Genomic DNA, 23,974 nt, shown 5'->3' on the forward strand with positions numbered 1-23,974 from the left:
TTACACACAAAGACATTTCATCCTGCGCTCTTCACACAAAAATGGTTCCGGCTAAATATCTTCTGTCCTCTATAAAGCCTTTGTTTCTCAAGGGAGAGACAGGATCCGAATCCCACCTGACCCCTCTAGAGTGATGCCGAAGGGAGTCAGAAATCAGCTTAGAAAGACTAAAAAGTAAGAAAATTAATCAGAGTGGACATGTTTCACCTATTCCACGTCCAACTATTATCTATATAAGCTCTCACAACATTAAGTAAGCTAGTACATGGCATTAAAAACCTACACTAAACCCTGTGAAGGTCGTTTATCCTCATGTGTCCTCACTCAAACAACCTTACCTGGATGAGATATTAGCTCATTACTGCACGACGCTCTGCTGTGTCTCTGTGTTAGTCTGAAGAAAGGGGAGGGGGGGGACAAGAGCGAGAGAAAGAACTGGAGGAAGGGGAGCGGTGGAATAAATACCCGTCTGTTTTCCCCTCAACAGAAATAAACAAGGCGTTCACTTGTCAGCCTGCGAGAGAAGGGCACACTGTTTATGCAGAGGAGACGAGAGAGAGACACACACAGATGCACGCACACACGGCAAATGTGGAGATGGGTGATTTGGCGAGTGGGGGCGCTTTAAAAGGGACACGAGTCAAAAAGAAAAGTGTGTTTTTATTCTTGAAACTGTCAGAAAGCTTGATATGCCGCCCTTATTTTGAAGGGCTGTGTGTAAATGATAGTATGTGTGGCAGCTTGCAGGCATTATTAATTTAACTTCTACTACTTTGATCTAAAAACTGTGAAGAAGAAACACAGTCCAGATATTTTCCTTGTGGGTATGTAATAAACTGAGTAGAGACATGTGATTGATCAGACTTGGAAAGCTAACGTAGTTTGAAAAGCTGCTGAGTTCCTCTCAGGAGTTTGCGTTGGAGCGTTGCGTTTCCCAGGACACGCAGCTAAATAAGTTTGGAGGGAGAAAGAGCGCCAAGACAAATCAGCTTACTGCCTACACATCGTGTTTTCCTCCCATTCTTTCCATTTCACAGCTTCTAATGTTGTGTTCAGGGTGTTTAAGTGCGTAGCTATTACAGTACATTTTATTTTGAAAGGGGAGGGAGGCTGCATCTGACATACATTGTATTTTCAACTTGGCAGCAGAGATGTAGTCAACAAGGATGAATGAGCTGTAGTGCACACACTCAACTGTCAATCTGTGCTCGTACACAAGAGCTTTGTCCACAAGAGTGTGAATGTGTGTGTGTGTGCGTGTGTGTGTGTGTGCGTGTGTGTGTGTGTGTGTGTGTGTGTGTGAGGTCGACTCCAGAGAGTGTGTATCAAGGCGAGAATGACTTTCAACTGAAATGTATATGAGATTCAAATTACATTCTCTTTTTCCTCTATACTCTCCCCTCCCCGCTCTCCTCTCCCCCTCCCTTTGTCTTCTGGGAGCCTTAGTCAGCTAAGCTCAGATGTAAAAAGATTTTCTTCTCTCTCCATCTCTCTCTCTCTCACTCACACACACACAAAAACACAAACACACATATTGTAAGTCAAAGGGCAGTTGGATGAAGGTAGGAAGACTGGCTGGTTTGAGATTTGGGGAAGTATGCTTACTCCCTTTCTTGTCGAGAAGTAGATGGGAGAAGTATACCACACTGTTTTTCTAGTAAATGTTAGAGCCTTTAAATTGGTTTACGTTGCTTACCAGGAGAATCCTTTTGAAGGCTCCCCTTAAAATGATCACCAACATGGAAGTGGAAAGGTCCTGAAAGCTCAAAGTTACAAGCTGTCACATGTTTGTTGACGTCATATTTCAGTGGATTTTAAGGAAATAAGTTTTTCTTCCTGATTTTATGTCTAAAGAAAATATTTATATTCCTACCAGGCCTTTGCATTTCCTTTTACAACATTCTTAAACTGTTAGCTTTAGCAGCTAACAACTTCTAGCAGTAACTTTAATATGGCGTCCTGGTTACGTTGCCATTTTATCACAACTAAAACACATACTGTAAAAAAGGTGGACGACATGACAGCTCCCTAATAGTGAAGCCAAAACATCTCTAGCGCCCCCTGCTGACTGGCTGCAGTATAGCTCATAAAGCCCGCCTCCTCCATGTTAGCAGATGGGACATGAGTCAAACTATAAAATCTAAATACACGCCAAATAAATGTTTCTCAAACATGGTTTCTGTCATTATAGTTAGTTCTTATCATGCTGATTTGTGTCCAAGTGTTCATGTTTCTGACAAGTTTAGTTCTAATTAGTTATTTGATGCTCTAAAAAGGGGGATGACGTCATGAATGACAACTCTGTTGACAAATACGGCTCCTACAGCCGATCTGTTCCGGGTTAGCAGAGAAGAGGAGTCACTGAACTTTCCATATCTATGAATATCTGCTTCAGACCAACACAAGAAGCTGTTCTGCTGTTGAATAAGCAGACATGAGGATCTTTGCTGTTTCTTCAGTAAGTTAAATTTACGTTAGCGGAAAGGGCGGTACAACAATAGCGCAGCTCTACCAGCCAATCTCTACAGCTCTAAATGCACAAGATGGCAGCGCCCGCTCCTTACGCTTTTGTACAACTACAGGAGGGAGAGACACGTCCACCTTTATATACAGTCATTGCTAAAGCGCCAAACATGTGTTTATAGCTTCATGTGTGCTAACAACAAGCTAACAAGTTTCCTTTGAAAGCAACGCTACTGCTAACAGCTGGTTAGCTAATAATGGAAACAAGACAGCTAGCTTAAAAAAATCTGTGTCCCAGCACCTCCACAGCTCATTAGTTTAACAGCACTTTGTTTTTTGTACAGTTTAAACAAAACAGATAAAAGGTTTGGTTTTAGTTAGACAGCAAACAAATTGTAGGATGTGCGTCAGCTGTCATTTCTACATGTGACAAAGAGTGCTACTTATGCAACCTGTTGCTATAATAAAGTATAGGAAGTGAGTAAAGCTTGACTAAGAAGGAGAGGAAGAGAGGAGTCAAAAAAAGAGATGTAGGATTCCTCACAAGAAAATGAAACACACTTGGTTGTTTCAAACAAAGTCTCCAGTGAGACAGAGCGAGAGGAACAGAAAACTTGCGTTGCCCTGGGCACTGTAAAACAATGGCTAGGCACATGAACAAAACACACACACACACGCACACACACAAACAGACTGCACTTTTAAAGTACCAAGAGCTAAGGTACAGAAAGTGAGAGCACGGCGAGGAAAATAAGTAGGTGAGGGGAGAATAGGAAGAGGGCAGGCTCGCTGAAAATAGCAGAAAGGGAAGGAAAATAATGATGCAAAACAAGAGGCGGTCAGGTGGGCTTGATAAGCGCTTGAGAGGAATAAATGTCAAGTCGAGCAGTAAGAGAAAACCTTTGGAGGCGGAGGTAGAAGAAGAGGGTGCATTTATGATGCAAACAAATCAAATAAGTCGACGTTGAGGACCAATCTTAAACCGTCTCCAAAGGATCAGAAGTGCCGGCATCATTTTTGTCGCAGTGAAAACATAATGAAAACTTTAAAAACACTCCTGGCAAGATAACCTTTACACGTGTTACACTCCATTGACTGCTATGAGCTATTGACGTGTGCGCGGGGAAATGTCCGTGTGTGCTGACACGCCTGAATATGTCTTGTGGGAGTCCTCAGGGCATCCCATACATCCCAGGGAGCCCATTGATTAGCTATTAATAAAGCATAGAGAAGCCATCACTCACATGGGAGGTCAGAGAGTGCTCACACACACGTTCAGGGAAACGCACGCAAGCAGCTGCGGGGTTTACATGAACAGATATGGGTGAGGTAAGGTGAGGTTGGAGGGAAGGGGCTGGAAAAAGAGGGAAAGGGAAAATCGCTTGGCTGTCTCCCTCCTGTCGTTGATTAGCTGTGATCTACGATCTCGACGACAGAAACGCAGAGGGGAAAGTGAGCGAAAGCAGCAAAGATGGATAAGAAGAAGACGGAGGAGGAGCTCCTCCAGCTGATGGATACGACTGTGGTCATGTCAGGACACGTCCCAGAGAGAGGGAGAGCGACTGATGCGTCAGAGCGGACACATTTGCATCCAGCATTCTGCTTTATTTGCTGCAGTTTTCATCCATTTTGTTCCTGGTTCCTCAACGCATCTCCTCCTACTCCTCCCTTTCAGTCCCTCCTCGGCGGCCCTCCCTCCCCTCCTTCACTAGCATGTACATCTTCAGGTCACGGGTCATTAAGTCAGCTCCAGAGGGGATGTGTCTGAACAGGATATCTCTCATATTGCCCTGCCCCCACCGCGCTACCATAAAACACGAATACGCACATGATGCAAACATGCTTTCTTTCTTGTTTATCTTTCCCTCTTTATTAAAAGCAACTTTAACAAACACTACGGCAGGTTCTTGAGTTTAGGGCCAGGAAGGTATGGGTCACTTTTGTGTGGTGTAAGGGACTGAAAAAACCTTTCTACTTTGATAGAATTTTCAAGGTTATATTCCTTTTATATATAAAAAATAAACCTTTGCCGTGCTTAGAAAGCCCCACAGATTTTAAACATTGACAAGCCTCTCAGTAAAGGAGTCTTGAGATTTTACAGGTATCCTGTGGAGTTTTTAACCAGCAGCAGCACTATTTGAGCGGCTGTGTTTCAGTGCTAGAGTCGGGCGTCTCACAACCGGAAATTTGAGGTTCAATCCCTGACTGCTGTCACATGTCGAAGTGTCCTTGGGCAAGACACTGAACCCCAAAGTGCATATCCATCAGTGTGAATGTAGTTAGTTACATCCTGATTGGCACTTTGCATAGCAGCCTCTGCCATCAGGGTGTGGATGTGAGTGTGAAATAGGGCTGAACGACATCTAACTGCGATTATTTTGACTCATATTGCAATTTCTATATGATTTGCGATATTAAAGGGCATGGTAATTTTTACATCACTAGTCTCATTTTCTTTGAAAGACATGATTATGGTGTGACTTTTGCCAAACGAAGATATTTGATACATCTGTGAATGATATTGAGGCCAGAACATCTGCAGCACAATATTTTAATTTAAATGGTATTTTAACACATTTCACCTTTAAGAAATATTGCTCATCCTACGATTTAAAAATTGCAGTAGGCCTTAATGCGATTTCAATAAAATTAGGATTAATTGTTCAGCCCTAGTGTGAAAGCTTGAATATGAGTATATGAGTACAGTCCATTTACCATTTAACATACTCATGTCTTTATGAATATCAAAACACATTTTGTGTTGGTTTCACACCATCCAGCTGATTAACAGGTAATTAAGAAGACTATTTGTAACATTTTAAACTTGTTCAAAGAGCAAAGAAATGTACACAAAGCAGCAGGCTTTGGAGAGTAACACTGAGTGTAAATGTAACACTTACTTTCAAGCTAACTCCACAGGGCACCTTTAAAGAGGAGGTATTATGCTGTTTCACACTTTAAGACTTATATATAATGTTACAATGTTGGATGTCCAGACTAAACGTGGGTGAAGTTTCAAATCCGTAGGTCAAAGTATGTTGGAGTAATCCCCAGGCTTCTCAGCTCAGGCTGCTGTGAACGCCAGGGTTCACACTGTTTTTTTCTACACACCTCGGAGAGCTGGCCAATCAGAAGAAAGCGGGCTTGTAGGGGCGGTGTTTCTTAAAGGGACAGAGCTGACTGAGTCGTTTCAGGCAGCGGCTGTATGAGGGCCTGCACAGAGCACCAGTGTGAGTTTAACTGTAAATTATGCTAAGCTACTCCACAGGTATCACAGAGTGAAATATGAAGCTTGAAATTAGCATAATACCCCCCTTTAGGTCAATGAAGCTGCTGTAGTTCATCCGCAAAGAATAAGAGACCATCGCCCTTACCTTTCAAAGCCAATATATAACTTAATTTTTTTTCATACACGTTATTTAATGATAGAATAAAGCACTGAATGATGTTGGCATGTGTTCCCTTAAACTGACCAACACCACAACTTCTCTTCAGGAAAGGTCACACTCAACACACTCGCACGTTGTAGCTCAGGCAGATGTGACCAACACTGTCAGAGTCTTGCAAATTCATGCACACACCCATGTACACACATTCAAATGTACACACACGCACACACACTTCTCCACCACAGTTGTTGTGCACTGTCAAACAACATTAGATGGCAGGGCGGTGTCAGTGGGATAATTAGAATAACACATCCACTGTTTTCTTCATTATGTGTGTCATCTTCACTTACTGACTCTGCTTGCTCGCTGACACCACCCTCCTCCTCCTCCCCGGACGCACCTCCACCATTGACACACACAGACATTCTTACCCCACCGTACGTGTGACGTGCTTTTTTTAAGGCGAGACGTGATCCCCTTTAGTGATGGCCTCCAGTATGGATCTGATTGTCTGAACCCCCATCATGATTTTTTTCCCTAATTAGTTCTTTGGCCTGGAGGTGGAGGAGGAGGAGGAGGAGGAGGAGGAGGATGAGGAGGAGGAGGAGGAGGAATGCAGCAGTGATACACAAAGTTGAAGCGCAGCATCAATGTTTGAGGAAGAGGGTGTTGGCGAGGAGATCACGATGGGTGATGAGTAATGCTCTGACGTCCGTTCTGCTTTTGGCAAAATATCAGAGCGATTCTGTCTGCTGGCGTGTCCTTACACGACTATTGTACGTATGCATGCAGGAGGATATGACCAGGCGTGCGTCCATGCAGTTTAAAAGATGCAGACGCATCAACTGCTGCTGCAAACACAACGTGCACAAACGACAAGGCCTGCGTGGAAAAACTAAAAGCACGTCGCCCAGCAGGTCAAGAACAAACAGACGTATTCACATACATAGACCGGGGCACACCTTGGCTGTGTGCGGCTAATGAATAACTAACTAGCAGAGAGGGAAAGGGAGCCATCTTCTCTGAGTAAGGCCAAATGAATTCGCCGAAGCGCTATGCAAATGTTCCCTGGGCTAACGAGACTGCCTGCATGATTGGAGTGCCATTGAAATTCTCCTCGTGCACAGCCCTCTCTCACTTCCTCCCTCCCTCCTTCAATCTCCCTCCATCTCTCCCGCCATTTCAAACTCTACCAGAACATCCATGTTCCTGTGCCTGTCTATCCGTCTGTCTGTCTGTCTGTGTATCCTTCTGTGTACCTGTCTGTCTGTCTGCCTGTCTATTTGTCTGTGTATCTGCCTGTGTATCTATCTGTCTGTATATCTGTCTATCAGCCTGTCTGTGTATCTATCCGTCTATCTATCTGTCTATCTATCTGTCTATCTCTCTATCTGTCTATCTACCTACCTGTCTATCTCTCTATCTCTCTATCTCTCTATCTGTCTATCTGCCTGTCTCTCTATCTGTTTGTGTATCTATCTAACTATCTGTCAGTCTGTCTGTGTATGTCTGTCTGTCTCTCTGTCTGTCTATCTGTCTGTGTATCTATCTATCTATCTATCTATCTATTGATCTGTCTGTCTCTCTGTCTGTCTATCCATCTATCTATCTGTCTGTCTCTCTGTCTGTGTGTGTATGTACCTGTCTATCTATCAAAGAGCAAATGATAATTTCCTTTCAACACTGAAATCATTTTAACTGCTTAGATACACACTGCGGCCCTATCAGTGCCTGGACAGCAGTGAATGCTCCTGTGTCTGTCACACACACACACACACGCACGCACACACACGCACACACACGCACACACACACACCGACACACACTCACACTCAAACGAACGAACACACACACACACAAACAAACACACACACACACGCGCGCACACACACTCAAATGAACACACACACACACACACACACACACACACACACACACACTCAAACAAACACACACTCAAATGAACACACACACACACACACACACACACACTCAAACAAACACACACTCAAATGAACACACACACACACACACACACACACACACACTCTCAAACAAACACACACTCAAATGAACACACACACACAGTCCGCTCAAACAGAGCGCGCTCAGAGTCGCTCTGCACCTGTTCTCTCTGTAAAACATCCAAACACGAGTGCTGAATAAATAACCCAACCTAACACGAATCACTGCCAGGTTCACACACACACACACACACACGCACACACACACACACCAAAGCCCATAAACACACATCAATAAGTAAACACCACCTATTTCCCCTCCGCAGCTACACCCTGCCCTCACACTCAGTACAAACTGCTACCATCCATAACGCACAGAGATGCACACGATGTGTGTGATAGTTAATGGTCAGAAAAGGATGAATAAAAAATCGGACGGAGAAAGAGAGATGGAGGAGAAAGGATAGGTGGAGGTGGAAGTGGTGGGGGGGCATTAAGCACTTGTCAGATGCATCTTTAATGGCGGGACACGGCGGCTTTAGAGCCCCCGGCCTCATCTTCCTCCCTGGGGTGCTGGGGACAGCAAGAAAACCACGCACACACACCTCTCTTTGTCCATCCTCTCATACGTCCTCATATACCTTCCATCATCCCTCCATCCTATGCCCACTTTGCCATCTGCATAATTCAGCATGTCATGCTTTTGTGCCACTTTGTCGCTCCTTTTCTGCCTATTCTGCCATTTTTTGTGCCCATATCTATCCGTTGTTCACTCGCGGCTCTGATGGAGTGGAAGGAAAACACGATGCTTTGTCACTTCTGCTAATAAGTGCCCGTAGAAAGGAAGGAAGGAAGGACTGAAGAGAGAGGGACGAAGTGAAAGAAAGGGAAGAGTGGATAGACAGAGAGCGGATAAAGGCCTCTGCAGAGTGGCCACAAAATGGAGACTGGGAGAGAAGCTGCAGCAGCTGTGGTGACGCTACACTTCACAGAGAGAGAGGGAGAGAGAGAGAGAGAGGGAGGCAGTGTGTGTGAAAGAGAAGAGGGGGATTAAACAACCTCAATCAATGAATGCAAAAACACAGACGTCACACTTTTCCACACCCTCTTCACCCTCGATCTCTCCCTCTCCCTCTGTCTCTCTCTCACTTTATCAATCAATGACTCAAAGAATCCACGGGAACTTTTAAACAAGTTCAGATCAATATCATTATTTTTCCATACTCTTAGCAGAACGTACACAATTTAAAGGTATATATTTGTGTAATATGACTCACACAGACATTGGCGTCACCGCTTTCATATGTACGATGACAGTGTGTGTTATGATTCACATGAGCTACAGTTTTTAGGTTTTGGAAAGACGTCGTATCGAGCGTCACAGACAGAAGTTGTTTTCATGTATTTCTGTAAAAGTCAATAAAGCCTATAAAAGAACTGTACTATTTTTATCACAGTGTTAGTCATAAGTCATGTTCATGAGCTCCCAAGAGAATGAACTGACTATATCGCACACATTCATCAACAGGCTTGTGAATATGTCAGACAAATGTCCACATTTTTACTGCAACATTTTGATAACAGAAGTATTTTGGGAGACATTGTGGGGAAAAGTGTGTTTAATGTGGTCATCTCTAAGATCTCGGTTTCGTTCTCTTTGGCGACACCGATGGTGATAAACAGTAACAGCGGGAGCACACTTTCCAGTGTCACATGTGTGACGTCCACGGTTGGCTCGGTTGTAACTCTTTCATTGTTTGCCTTCATCTGAGCGTCAAATTTGTTTCTCTTTCTTTGGATTTTCATTTATTTTTGAAGTTGCATCTGTAGTCATCCATCTTTTCTTTGTTTGTTCAGCCATAGTAGATTACTGTTTACTCGCAACACTTGCAGAGACCGGAAAAGCAGCCGCGTGGCTCCGCCTACCCTCTCTGGCAGACCAACCACTGCTGGGTGATTGAAAACGTGTCACTAACTGGGCACCGCTTGTGATTTGTACTGCGAAAGTCGCCACAGGCACCCAGTCTTTAATACTGCAAATGCAAAGGCTTTCATCAGTGGGCCACAGGCTCAGTCACCATTGTGTTCAGCATTCAGCGATAGATAGTGACTTAACAGTATCTTCAACATTATCACTGTAAGTACACTTAAGATTATACTTGTGTATTAGCACCCAAATGATTAGGGGTTGGAATCGCAGGGTAAGTAACAATACGATACGTGAAACCCACGATAACGATAATGATACAGCGATTCTCCGATAATTGATACATTGCAAGACAATCATAATGATACATCACATTACCCTCATTCATGTCATAAGCGTCACCACAAGGAGTCATGGAGTCAAAATCACAAGGAAATCTTTTTGGAGCGCCACTTTAAAATATTGATATTTGCCGCCATCATTGTACGGCATGAGTTAGGACAACGATATATTGCCCCACCCCTAAAAATAAAACAAATTTTTAAGGTCGATACAATTGCCGATATTTGAGCGTTAAAGATCATGTGGGATTTATATAAAAAATAAGCAACATTTTTGTCAAAAAATATGTTGATGAAATGGTGGCATCGCCCTCAGACAAACTGTATCTGTTTTGTTTGTCTGTCTTTATCCATCTCTCTTTCTGCCTCTCCCTCTATCCAACTCTCCTGGCTCACGGCTGCTCACCACAGGTCTGGTTCTGCAGGTTTCTGCCTGGTTAAAGGAAGTGTTTCCTCGACACTGTTGCAAGTGCTCATGGTGGATTAATGTTGGGTCTCTGCAAAGAGTACACTCCACACCTGCTCTTTATGTGAAGTGTCCTAAGACAACGTTTTTTTGTCATTTGCTGCTATATAAATAAAGATTGATTGATTGATCTCGAACATATTTTTTGGTTGTTATCTGACATAAAGTGTAAAGATCAAAGATAAAGTGACAGCTGATGTGTTGGCCTCGCTCCAATGTTAACAGCACATGCGCACAGTGTCACCCACAAACCACACATACAAAACAGCCTATTCAGCACCGCACACCATGAAACACACCATGAAATTTACAACTTATAAAACCAACATCAGAGACAAACCAAAGAAAGAAAAGTGTTGCAAAGGATTATTTCCACATTTGGAGATAGAACATTGATTCTCCTGACAACGACAACATGTAAATCTACACTACCTGTCACTGCAGTGAGCATAAATATGCAGCTATGTCCTCTGTGTCTATTTGTGTCTGTGTCTGTGTGTGTCTGTGTCTCTGTGTGTCTGTGTGTGTGTGTGTGTGTGTGTGTGTGTGCACTAATAAAAATCAGGCAGCGATGCATCCTCACACCTTCCTCATCCCGCCCGCCGGTTCGCACCCGTTACCATGGTGACCAGATAAAACTCACACTGTTTTAAGCTCCAACCGGAGGAGGAGATGGATACTAACAAAGTGACACACGCACGCACACACACACACACACACACACACACACACACACACACAGATGAAGTTTCTTCATACACATCCGTCAGCAGAGCGTCCGCTCTCAGATCTTTAACTGACAAGCAAACAAATGCTAATTTTCTAACCGACGGCTACAGCAGCAAACCTTCAATTAGAGGGAGAGACCAGGCGAGATGGAGAGATAGGGGAGGTATGACAGGGGAGTAAAAAGCACGAGAGCCAGTCAACACACAAAGCCCTCCTCTGTTTGAATGTGTGTCTGTCTCACACACACACACACACACACACACACACATGATGCTCCGTGAACAGGCCTCAAAGCAAACAGATTTGGCTGTCAAATAGTGACACGACACCCAGGCGGGGTCGTCTCGCAGTGAGGCCAGTTGTCAGCAAACACGCTCCTGCCTCTTCATCAAAGCCGTTCAAACTCAGCTTTATTGACCAACATGGCCGTCTGTGTGACATGTGTCATCCTGTCAAAGCCGATACCTCCACATACACTGTCCCTAATAAATGGCGAAGCACTCGAGCGTCTCGAGTGCAAGCGCAAGAGAGAAAGCTGTACATGCCACCAGGAGGAGCTGATGGATGGAGTGGATGGGGATGGATGGATGAGGTGTGCGCTGGAGTGGAGTGGGGTGGGAGGGAGGCACATGTGCACTTTCTGTGTGTGTGTGTGTGTGTGTGTGTGTGGTCATGATGCTGACACAGGCCACCAGTCTGTACCAGGGAGCGAGAGAGATGGGGAGGCTTCGAGCCAGAGATGGAGAGAAAGGAGAAGAAGAGGAGCACTGTGTTACTAATAAGACCTATTCATCAGGCCTGCAGGGAGAGAGAGAGAGAGAGAGAGAGAGAGAGAGAGAGATGGAAAACAAAAAAGCTTTCTAAGCTTTTCCGATGCAAATTCAGAAGAACTATTATAAAATAACTTAATCAAAAACAAAAATTCTGGGATAATTGATCAACTATTTGTTAATTAATTGGTTACAAAATTGAAAAAATCACCAATATAGTTGCAACAAATTTTCCCTCATCTTGAGGTGACATCTTCACATGTTGTTTTGCACAATAAACCATCCATAACCCCAAAATATTGATGCAAACTGAAGGTTTTGCAATAATTAAGAGGACATTTGCTTTCTTTAGAACAGCCATCTTCGTTTGCAATCACGATGCAAAACACACCTTTAAACTATCTAAAGGAGCGGGGTCAAGACTGGAGATGGAACCCTCACTTATGGTGCGCACTAAAATGAGTAACATAAATGTTAAATTAATGCTGTCTAAATACAAAGGCATCAACAAAAACATGCTGTATGGTAACTTAAAAATAAGCAATGCCTATTAAGCTCAGTTCCTTAACAATATCTGAACATTTGAAATCCACCCCAGTGCATGCTGGGGAAATACCGGAAGTACTTCGGGACGCTACAGTGTTTGTTTTTTTTGCTATAAAACATATGAACGCGGCAGGTTCTCACATTGGAGAACCTGGAACAAGCACAGGCATTTTTGCTGGAAAAATAACTCAAATAAATAATTGATAATTAAAATAATCAACAGTGAAATAAGCCGGTTATTTTTCAGTTGAAAATTGATCAGTAGAGTTATCGTTCCCGCTCTTACATGGCTTTTTCATATGCTTTTCCACTCCACTTTGTGACGTCACAAAGTGCAGCCTCAGCAGGCTTGTAGGGGCGGGGATTTCTTAAAGGGACAGAGCTCACTGAGTGGTTTCAGGCTGTATGAGCGAAAAAGTTTTTTTAACTGTAAATTATGCTAAGCTACTGCACAGATATCACAGAGGGAAATATGAAGCTTGGAATTAGCATAATACACCCCTTTAACGATCAATTGCAGCATGTAGAATGGCAATAAATGATTAAATATCATTCGTGTTAATTTTATTAAAATCTTTAATGTCTTGACTTGATCCAAATTTCTGCAAAATGTTCATTGTAAACTTATTTTTATATTAAATTATTGATATTCAGCATTTTATTAAAGCGTATGACAACTTGTCCAAATCAGCTCTCCTTTGAAAGCTGCTCGTTTGGAATGCGTGTGTGTATTTGCACATCTATGTGTGTGTGTACATGTCCACATACACACTCTTGCTTGTTCATATGTGCATGTTTTAGCGTCAAACACACCGGCGCCGGTCTCTTGCGCTCTCACACTGAGGGATCTGTGACAAGAGAGAGGGAAATCCAACAGCAAGCTTTATCGATCCAGACTGGAAACCCCCCTCAGGCCACACACACACACACACACACACACAAACACTACAGCTGTGCTGGATCAATGAGTGCTCCCGTGTGAAGGACAGAGCCATACAAAGAGGCACACAAACACACACACACACACACACACACACACACCTCTACACGCAGACTATTCAGGAAGATAAAAGCGGTGCTCGGTATCAGAGAGGCAGATAAGGGGCACGGGGAGCAATACGGATCATCTGACCTAAACAGTCTCGTCTGACACCCTGCAATTTGCCATCGCTGCACGGAGCAAATGTTAACACAAGCCTGTACACACATACACACACGCACAGGAGCAGCATGTAGGCTGAGTTTCAATATGATATTATTATTATTATTCCTCAGTTAAACGTTGTACGATCTGAGAAGAGGATCACATGAAACAGAGAGAAAAGGCTCCAGACGCAGCAGAGCCCTAAAGGTGTGGCTGCTCTCTTTTGGGTGACTGTGATGAGCAGCTAAACAGATCTATCACTCATCAAATTAGACCCCCCCCCCATCCCAACCCACACACACGCACGTCTACTAATGCCTGATTTATCCCTGTAACACAGCTATTAACCACAGCAGTGTCAGTCGGTGAGTGAGGAGCCAGAGATGTGCCAGGCAGAGGCCATTTCATCAGACTTCTTTTTGAATGATTGGACCATTTTTTAAAACCTCCCTCCGTCTTCTCTCGCTGACAAAATAGCGAGTTTAAGTGACACAATTGAGCCGATTAGTATCGATTAAGGGCTGTCAACAAACGCAAACATGGCAGACGAGGAGAAAAGCTGCAGCACAATACAATCTGGGGAAAAAAAATCGCATTTCATACGTGTGGTTTGGGATTTTTCAGCAGAAAAGTAACAGGAGAGATTTCCCATTCCTCTAGAGGAAACTGGTCCTGAGTCCACTGACATATTTGGATGACATTTGATCATTTGCTTTCCATTTTTACCCACCACCTGATCAAACACAGACAGCGCGCACTGAGCCAAATAAAGCTCACAGTTTGCAGTGAGAGGACAGTAACGCAGGGCCGAATGTCCTACCTGGGACGATGGAGACGGTGTCTTTCTCCCAGGACACCACGCTGACGTACTCCTGGACGGCTGAGGGGATGAGGCACTTGAAGACGGCGACATTACCCCGCATGGAGCGCTGGTCGGCCACACGGACTGTGTAGGGCTCCCTGAACACTGGATGTGGAGAAAAGAGTTGAGTTAGCCAATGGATGATGGTTAATGAGAGCGGATGTCTCAGAAAGGAAAGGTATCGCTCAACAAACCATGAACTTCAGTCTAACCAAAGAAAGAGTTACCAAAAAGGCAACTTTGGGCAGCAGGTAGAGATAATTTTGATCAATATGTTGTCATAGAAGGCAAGAGAACATCTATCAGCTTTTAAAAGCCTTATAAATTACGTTGTTTTGTTGGACAAACAGGCCAAAATCAAAAGATATGAAGTATAAAAAAAGCATCAAATCGGCAGATTTACAGGGAACCAACAATCTTTGATATTTTAGGCCTTTAGTAAAAAACATTTTGGACTAAACCACCACTAAACCACTGGTGGACGGTTGTGGGGTTTAGAAGTTACACTGTATTAAAGGGGACATACTTTAGCTATGCAATCAATTTTCTATTATTCTAATGTATTTGTGAATCAGGTTGGTGAGTTTGTTTTAAAAGTTGTTTACATATTTTAATTTCATTACTTTTCGAAGCCTCTCCTTCCTCCTGGAACAAATGAGCTGTTTTACCATTCAAAGGTCAGACCTTAGCCACGATTGGCTGACAGTATTTGAAGTGGCCGCATAGCGCCTCCCTCACATGTGCGATCCCACGTGGCAGAGCGGCCGCACTGCACTGTCACTCCAAAGTTTTAGAAAACATGGCTGCTCTAGGATCAGTTATTTGGCCTTGTACGTACGAGTCAGAACTTGCGGGGAGGTATCAGAATGGTTAGTTGAAATATTGACAACTTGAATACAAGCTACTGAAGCTAGTGAAAGAAGGCAGCCTGAGGTGAGTGACGGTGAATGACGATTGGTCAATTTGAGCGAAAGCAAGGTTCTAAACCTGCAGCTGGTCTGAACTGCCCATTTCAGAGGCGACCTTTTTAAACATGTAATTCTGGAGAAACACGGAATTATGCAGTTTTCACTTTTTCACTGTGAACAATAAACAGAAAAAGATGACCCCTTTAATTCCCAAGGGCCCAAGGTGACATCCTCTCATTGCTTTCTTTGTTGGAATAACTGACCAAAAAGTTTCAGTTTGTTGTGGCACTCAAAAGAAGGGCACCAGTTTAGCGTAGCGGTCAAATCTCGTGTTCCAAACGAGGCTTCAGTCTTTAATGCCGCGGCCCCGGGCTCGACTACCACCCTCTCTTCCCCTGCCTCTCTCTCTCTCTCTCTCTCTCTCTCTCTCATTAAAGGTATAAAAAGGGAAACAACAAAAAAAAGCATCAGATTGTTGCATATGTGAAGCTGGACTCAGCAAGTATTTGCAATTGTGCTTAATAAATTACTTTATTGATTATCTAAATTGTTGGTATGCTTTTTCTGTCAGTCCTCTAAGGAACATTATTTCAGCAAAAACAGGGAAGAGAACTCAACCTAACCTGCTGACAAGACATGGGACTTTAAAAATAAAGCTGTATTTTAAAGGTGATGATGTATTTTCAGCTTGCATAGATTATATTGGATGTTTGGTTATTGGATCAGTTGATCGATTCAGAGCAATGGATCGTTACATCAGACACATTCAGCCCTAAACAGTAGAGTTGACATTCGTGTGTCCTGTTTAACCCGTATTAAAATCAGGGGCTGGTCTGGTAAACAAATTTGTCTGGTGTTCTGCTCGGACACATTAAGCCAGCGTTTCTCTCTCTCTCCCAACATTTAGTGTCAGACTGTGATTGTAAGGAAGGCTGACACGGAGCTGCGTTGAAGGGGATCCACAGTGAGCGGTCTTTGGCCTTTTAAAGAAAAACGCCACAGATGCTATGAGACGGCCGGGAGTGGAGGGTTGCTCACGGCCGATGGACCTGTCACATGCAGGCGCCGGGCTTCAGAAACACACCCTCTGCACATGGCATGCAGAGCACCAGGCTGCGAGTGTGTGCCAGTGTATACGGAAAGGATGGTGGTGATTAAGAAGGGGCTTAATGATGAAAACAGTAGCCTGTAGCTAACCAAATTATCTCTGCAGTTAACTCTGTCACATTACGATTAGTGGGAGATGTGAAATGCTGAATCAGAGCATAAATTTTCATTAAATAAATGTAGTAAAGGGGAATTAGATTAATGGATTATTTTGGTGAGGAGGAGGGACAGGAAGTTCAAGGGCGTGCTCGCTCGACTGAATGAACACTGACCCGTTATTTTTTAACTGAGCTGTGTCGTCTCGACCTACACTCGTTTGTAAAAAGGGGCGTCGCCAAATTTGTCTTCGAATCTGACATAAGCGAGTCGGGGGAAAAAAACAACTACAGAAATCAGATTGGGTCTCAGCAGGGCTTGAATTCAGGAGAGTTTCAGGCGTCGTAATCTAACCTAATCTATCACTGCTATTCAACCCTTAAAAATGAGGACAGTAATGGCTTAACAATGTAAAACACACACACACACAACACAGGGAGTGGCCCCGCCCTCCCCTGTGCTCGCTCTCTCCCCCAGCTCTCCAGTGATATAATTAACGCCTAGCCTGAAGGCCAGTTTCCTTGGTCATTAATAATGCTTTATGCCAGCCGCCACTGTCACTGGAACCCAGTGGAACCAAAGCCGGTGTCCTTGTCCGAGTGGTGGGGAGTCTTTCACCTTAAAGTCTGAGCTTTAATCTCCCAAGTCTTTGTCTGATTCTGTCCATTGCTTCTGCTCTGCTCTACTTTTTCATAATTGGCTGAACTTGGACCTATTTTTTCTTGCTTGTGAAGGAGCTTAGACTGGAGTAGATTGCGGCTATTCCTTCAGCATTTTACCTAGCGACCATGCAACACATAGATGAGGTTGGATTTGGGGTCTTTCGAACAAGCATTATGCTAATTTGCAGCTAAATTAATGGTCGCCTCTAGGGAGCATTTCACTTCCCACTTTGGTCACCTGACACACGCCGCTAACGTGAGCTGAAGCCTCATTTGTAAACAAGCCACAGCTAAAGGACACATAATTCCACTCATTTCAATTCTTCATTTTAACAGCGCCCTTCTTCTCATCGATGCCATCTACCTGCGGATCAATAACCCGGATCGACTGAGTAGCCTCGTCTGCTGCGGCCGAGCCAATTCTTCCAATCTTTTATTTACTCTCCGATTGACCCGCTGCCGCCCCGTCAATAGCAGGGAAAATCCCCAATGCCCACTGAGCCTCTCAGAGAGTGTTTTAAAACCAGTTTGACAGCTTGTCAGTGTTTGGTGTGATGATGATGGTCGTCCCCTGACGAATCAGGTTCAAATCCAGCCAAGGTCAAATCAGGTTCCTGTGTTTTAACCGCAGCTGTGTCTGTGTTAAAACCAGCCTAATAAGCATGTATGGAGACATGCCCTTGTACACAACCAGCTCCACTAAGAGGAAACAGTTGTGATAGCATTGTCATTTAACACACGCTCCTCTTCCAAGATATGAAAGACACAGAGGAGGACAAAAAAAAAACATTACACATTCATCCTCTTAAGCCTTGTGACAGGATGCAAATGGTCGCCCAACTGATTTGTGTGTAAATTGCACTCCCCCTCATCGCAGCACAATCATTAGGATGTTACTGATGCCTGACTATATGCAGCCCGGTTGCCTAGGAACGAGCTAAAACACGGGTCTGGTGCACTGGGCGCACTGGGAGGCAAGTCTTGTATCACTGTCGCTTCAATAATTAACGACAGGGAAACCAAATACTGCATTTACTTATTCATAAAGCGAGCAGCGAAAACACAGAGAAGCAGAGAGAGATAGAGGAGCAGGAAAATAATGAAACACAGGAGAAATGAATGGATGCAGGTTTCTGTGCTGAATGGATGAGAGAGGCCGTCCTTGTGTATCAGGTTCAGGGTCCCTACTTACTGTATTAGTGAGGACAGGTGGAGGAACGGGATGTAAACACCTGCTGCCTTGGCCCGGGCCTACACAGGTTTGTGTGTTTTAACGGGAACAAAAGGGAGATGAGGTGAGCTCATTGAACAGGTGTACTCACTATTCATTTTGTCAAGTTTGTGTAAGGAGGTACTGAGTGCACTAAACATGAACCATCAGACTCAGGCTGAATATTTTTCCAGCACATAGACTGCGATAATGATTTGCATGTGTGGAAGGTGTGCCTTTATATTCAGTTACCTCATACATCAGTCACTAGCTCCTGAACCAAAAGTGGAAATGACTTCTAAAGAAGGTGGAGACAATATATATCCTGATGCATCAAACTGCTCTAAATGTTACACACACACGTACACACAAATAGCTTTACATAAAGTGTTAGCATAGCTTGATAAAGAGCCTTTTTGTGGATGTGAACAGACCTATGCGACCGAAAAGAAGAATATGTGGAGATAATGTGTTCATTGAGACATAACTCCCACACTCTACAGAGCAATGACTGTATATAAGATGGACAACGCATCTCCATCTACTCTCATTACACTTATTCGAAGCTAAAATACCCCCAGAGGCGTGTTCTGCCATCTTGCGCCGGTGATGTCATTTGGAGCCAGAGTTTGCGCAGTAGAGATTGGCTGGAGGAGTCACAGTAACAATGTCCCGCCCCTTCTACTAAACAAAAAACACTTTTAAGTTACAGGGGGAAAAAAAAGCTTCTGGTGTTGGTCTAAAGCAGACGATCACAGATATGGAAACTTCAATGACTGCAGGAGTCGTATTTGTCAACAGAGCTGTCGATCATCTTTTTTACAGCATCAAATAACTAATTAAAAATAAACTTGTCAGAAAAATGGACGTAAATCAGCATGACAAGAACTAATGACAGAAACCATGTTTGAGAAACATTTATTTGGCGTGTATTTAGATTTTATAGTTTGACTCATGTCCCATCTGTTAACATGGAGGAGGCGGGCTTTATGACCTATAGTGCAGCCAGTCAGCAGGGGGTGACAGAGAGTTTTTGGCTTCACTTTTGGGGCTTTGTCACGTCGTGCATCTTTTTATCCAGTCCATGCTACAGACATTACATTTCCTTACACATGACTTCGTATAACCAATACATTTATCAATAATGGTTCTGATTATTATTGAATACAATTGATAATAAAAAACATTAATATATCTGTACTTTTTTGACATAAAGGGTCAAGGTTCAAGCAGTTAAATAACTGGGGTGTTTAATAAAATTTTGCGTTATATGAAAAAAACTATTACAGAATTTGTCTCTCTTTTTTTCAACCCTAATCACTCAGGAGTTACATTACGCTAAATTTAAATCTTACAAAACCAGATAAGAGAGAAACAGATTTACTACTTGATTTTATTTTAAAAGAGGCCATGTACAATATCAAACATGAATGAATGAACACATTCGGCCCTTCGACACATTGTTCCAGAGGTAGTTTAAAGCTAAAGTAAATTCCTTTTTAAATCCATTTGATCATTTTAGTTGATTGGGACAAAAATCATTTTGAGCTTGTCACGTAACTGTTGTTACAAATCAGTCTGGACTTTAAACCCTAATACCATCTAACAGTATGAGGAAAAAATGATAACGAAGATATAAACTCTGTTAAAAGTTTGCTGGTGGATTTTGATACCATTCAGAAAATATTGGAAACCAATTCAACAGCACTCAGCAGTAAGTTAACATCATCTGTGGATGACTGCAAGGACCTCAATCTGAACCAAAACGAATGAACCAAATTTAAAGCCTCAGAAGCTGCAGTGGAGTTTACTTGGCACACCAGTGTTTACTTCTGTTAAAGTCCTGAGACAGCTTTGGATGTAAAAGTAATCATCCACTAAATAAAATGTTAACATTTTTTTTAAACAAAAAGACAAAAACAGAAAACTACATTAACTTGAATGAAAGAGACAAATGACAGCACATAGAGGAAGTCAAGCAGCCCACATAGTGATTTTCATAAATGCAGAGTTATCCAGACAGGTGCTGCTGCTATTATTGGACCACAATCAGCATGCATGGGAGAGGGTGAGAAAGAGAGAGAGAGATGTGAAGAGAGAGAGAGAGAGAGAGAGAGAGAGAGAGAGGAGGGGGGAGCAGGGGGCAGATTTTTGGAGAGGGGGTGTCACACTGCGAGCTGTCAGCTGTCATCATTCTCCTGCACCACCTGAGACAGGCCATGCCACACCCTAGCGCTCACGCCTCTGTCGCCCATGGCAACAGCAGGGATGTGTGTGTGTGTGTGTGTGTGTGTGTGTGGGACTCTGGAGGTAATGAGGTGCACACACATGCACGTGAGCCCCGGTTATGGAGCTGTGGAGTTGTGGTTGCCTCAGCATTTAATTGATTAATTGTTGTAATTATTTGGGCGGGAAGGTCATCTCAACACTGAGGCCGGCTGGAAGGTCACGCTCACGCTGGAGGGACTGTCCTCCTCTGGGGAGCGCACACGCCATATGGGTGTGTTTATGTGTGTGTGAGGAAGAGGATCTGGAAGCTTTTCTGAGCATTATTTTGCTGGGGAAAAGGGAAGTGCTGAGTGTCTCTTCATGCAGGATTGATCAACACAGTCAAAATGTCTGCCCGGCGATTAGCATGACCTGAAAATCCACTTTTTTTTTCATGATTCTTTTCACATCTTTCCATGTCTGTAGCTGACTCTCCAAAATCTTTCCTGCCAAACACCCTGACAAAGAGCTGGCAACTAAACACCGAGAGCCAGCTTGATGAAAATGGCTCCGTGTGCGAGTGTGTGTGTGTGTGTGTAGTTAGGGGACTCTCCAGTCCATGGACAGATGGAGAGACTGGGAGACAGGAGGCTTGCTGGCATGAGCTACACACAGGCTGGTGTGCATGAAAGAGTGTGTGCGTGAGCGGGTGCGTGCATGTGAACACACACCCGCGTATGTCTGGTGTATACACGTGTATCGAGTGTGTGTCACATTAGGTCACAACATGTATGTGTTTATGATGTTTATGTGTGTGTGTGTGTGTGTGTGTGTGTGTGTGTGTGTGTGTGTGTGTGAATGTGAGAAAGAGCAGTAACACCTTCCCTCAGTGTGTTCAGCGCCTCTCTCCAGCTTTGACCTTGGCAGGGAGTGCGGACAGGTCACCAAACCAACTGTCTGTGCGCCTGTTTGTCTGTCTTCTGGAGCATTTTTAATACACAGGGTCACGACTCTGCGCTCTGAGACACTTCGCCCCCGCTGAGAGGAGATGCTGTTTTAGGATGCCAATATGATTGCCTGTTTGGGCGGATATGTTTACAGATGCTGAGCTGAAGCTAGGTTAGGCTTTTGTTGTTGTGGTTCAAAAGGAGCCAAAGTGAACTGAGTAAAGTTGGACATATTCAGACATATTTACATAAAAAAGGTGTGAATTGTGTGACTGACCAAAAGGGATCGTTTTAGGTTTATTGAATGTGCTGAACTCACCAGGTTTGTTTGGCTTTGAAAGCAACCATAATGATGTCTTTAGGATGACAGAGTTTAAGGCTTAAGATTTTTAACTTTAAAGGGCCAGTTCGCCGATTTTCAACCTAAGTCCTATCATGCTATTATGGGGAGCTAATGCCAATATGGTAGGAAAAACCTCCACCAGATTACGTAAAACGCCTCATCTGGCGGAGGCCAGGGAGCTTCCTAAACTACACTTCCTCAATCTAGGACGCCCGCGTCCGATTTGTTCCGTGAGGTGCCTTGAAACGTTGCCTGCTCTCCTGTTTTCCCACCCAGACATTTCACATCTATACCTGAGTCATGTCTCGTTCAAAATCGTCAGGTTGGAAATGTAGACTGCAGACCCGAAGATTTTTTTATATTCTATTTGTATTTCCGCTCTGAGCCATTGCCCGAAGTGAAAACTGTAATATTTATCTCCAGCGCCTCTCGCTGGGCCGCTCCTTTCAGAGGTAGGGGCGCAATGCACCCTGGGTGATGTAGGAATGTAGAGTGGGCGAAACCACGAGCTGTTTGTACAACTTTCCAAACAGCTATGGCGCCAGTTTCAAATATTGTTGCTTCTATCGATTACAGAGAACACCAGCTTTGACTGACTGAGTTGCATTATGGGAATTGTATGATGTTTTCTGTAGCTTGACCCATACTAGGGGGAAGAAAAATCAGGATATTTCACCCTCGTGTGCTTCAATTTTGACCATTCCTATTTGAATCTCTCTCAGTGAGCCAAACATCATATGAAAGGTCCAATACTAAAATAGCTGCAGTGCACCTTTAAATATTGTGAGAGTCTACGGATGAGTTGGAGAAGAAGGCGAGTAACCCAGGAAACACAGCTGTCACTCATTGTTATTTACACACAACCATATTATGAGTTGCTGTACATTCACATATGTTGTCTCAGGGGTTAAGGCGACAACAGTGAAGCACACCTTGGCTAATAATGGTATAAATGTCGCCTGCTTTGCTGAATGAAATCTGTGGATAAAACACTAGACTGAAGATTCAACCGTTGCTGCAAGCTGACTCCCCCTGATTTGATGATGTCATAACAAGTATTTCATAGTAGCCTGACTTAAATGGGCACAAAATGTTAACATCCCCGACTTGTGGAGGCTCTACAAGTCACTCTTTCTCGGCTTAGCTTGCCAAATGAAGGTGCTACTGAACTAGCTTAGCATTCTGCCAAATTAAAAGCCGCCCCCTTCCTCAATCTGGTTCATTTCCAAATATATGAGGGAGGAGGGCACACGCTGTGAAGGCAGGGTTTCAGTATTCTGTAAGGGGAAAGTTTTTTTTCTGTTGGTGTAGATTGAAGAAACTTGTATTTGATTCATCAGACATCCAAGAATGGAGCCAAATTAGAGTGATGTCACCATTCAAAATAATTTCATCATGCATGATGATAGATAAAAAAGCATATAAGCTCTGACATGGTATGTAAGAAGTTTGTATGTAGTGTGTCCGACCCTCACCTGCTTTGATGTGGATGCTGGGGCTACGAATCTTGCCTGCCTGGTTCTCAGCAGTGCAGAAGTACTCGTTGTCGTGGATGATACTGTTGTAGGCGGAGGGGGAGAAGGGGTAGAGCTGGAGGGTGCCGTTGGCATGCACGTGGCGGATATGGGGCACGTCGTAAATGTCGTCTCCGGCAGCCAGGTACCAGCGCAGGACGGCATGGGGGGCGCCGCCCGCGGGGCAGGGCAGGGACACCCCCACCGAGCTGGAGAAGGTCACCCGCTGCAGGGAGGCGTTCACAAAGTACAGCCGCGTAGAGACAACATCCTCACTGTTGACTGGTAGGACGAGAGAGAGGGAGACAGAGTCAGTAAGTTTGTTAGTGTCAGACAGTCAGGAAAGTTTTATACATCAGACACGTGTGAGGAGAGGAT

At 43.8% G+C, this 23,974-nt stretch overlaps 1 protein-coding gene across 2 annotated transcripts in view; it reads right to left on the reverse strand.

The window, feature by feature from the left end:
- The window catches only part of dscaml1 (Down syndrome cell adhesion molecule like 1), a 99,923-nt gene extending 76,266 nt beyond the window's left edge, over positions 1-23,657 (reverse strand). For both annotated transcript variants that reach the window (XM_069668025.1, XM_069668024.1), the window contains exons 1-2: positions 23,558-23,657; positions 14,560-14,706 (exon numbers count right to left, since the gene is read on the reverse strand). In XM_069668025.1, the coding sequence (XP_069524126.1) occupies positions 14,560-14,662 (103 nt within the window). In that variant the 5' untranslated portion in view covers positions 14,663-14,706; positions 23,558-23,657. The remainder of the gene's footprint in view (positions 1-14,559; positions 14,707-23,557) is intronic.
- Positions 23,658-23,974: the final 317 nt, after the last annotated feature.

Source organism: Semicossyphus pulcher, unplaced genomic scaffold (genome assembly GCF_022749685.1).
Source record: "Semicossyphus pulcher isolate SPU_LCO1_2020_fin unplaced genomic scaffold, fSemPul1.0.p SCAF_19, whole genome shotgun sequence".
NCBI classification, from domain to species: Eukaryota; Metazoa; Chordata; class Actinopteri; order Labriformes; family Labridae; genus Semicossyphus; species Semicossyphus pulcher.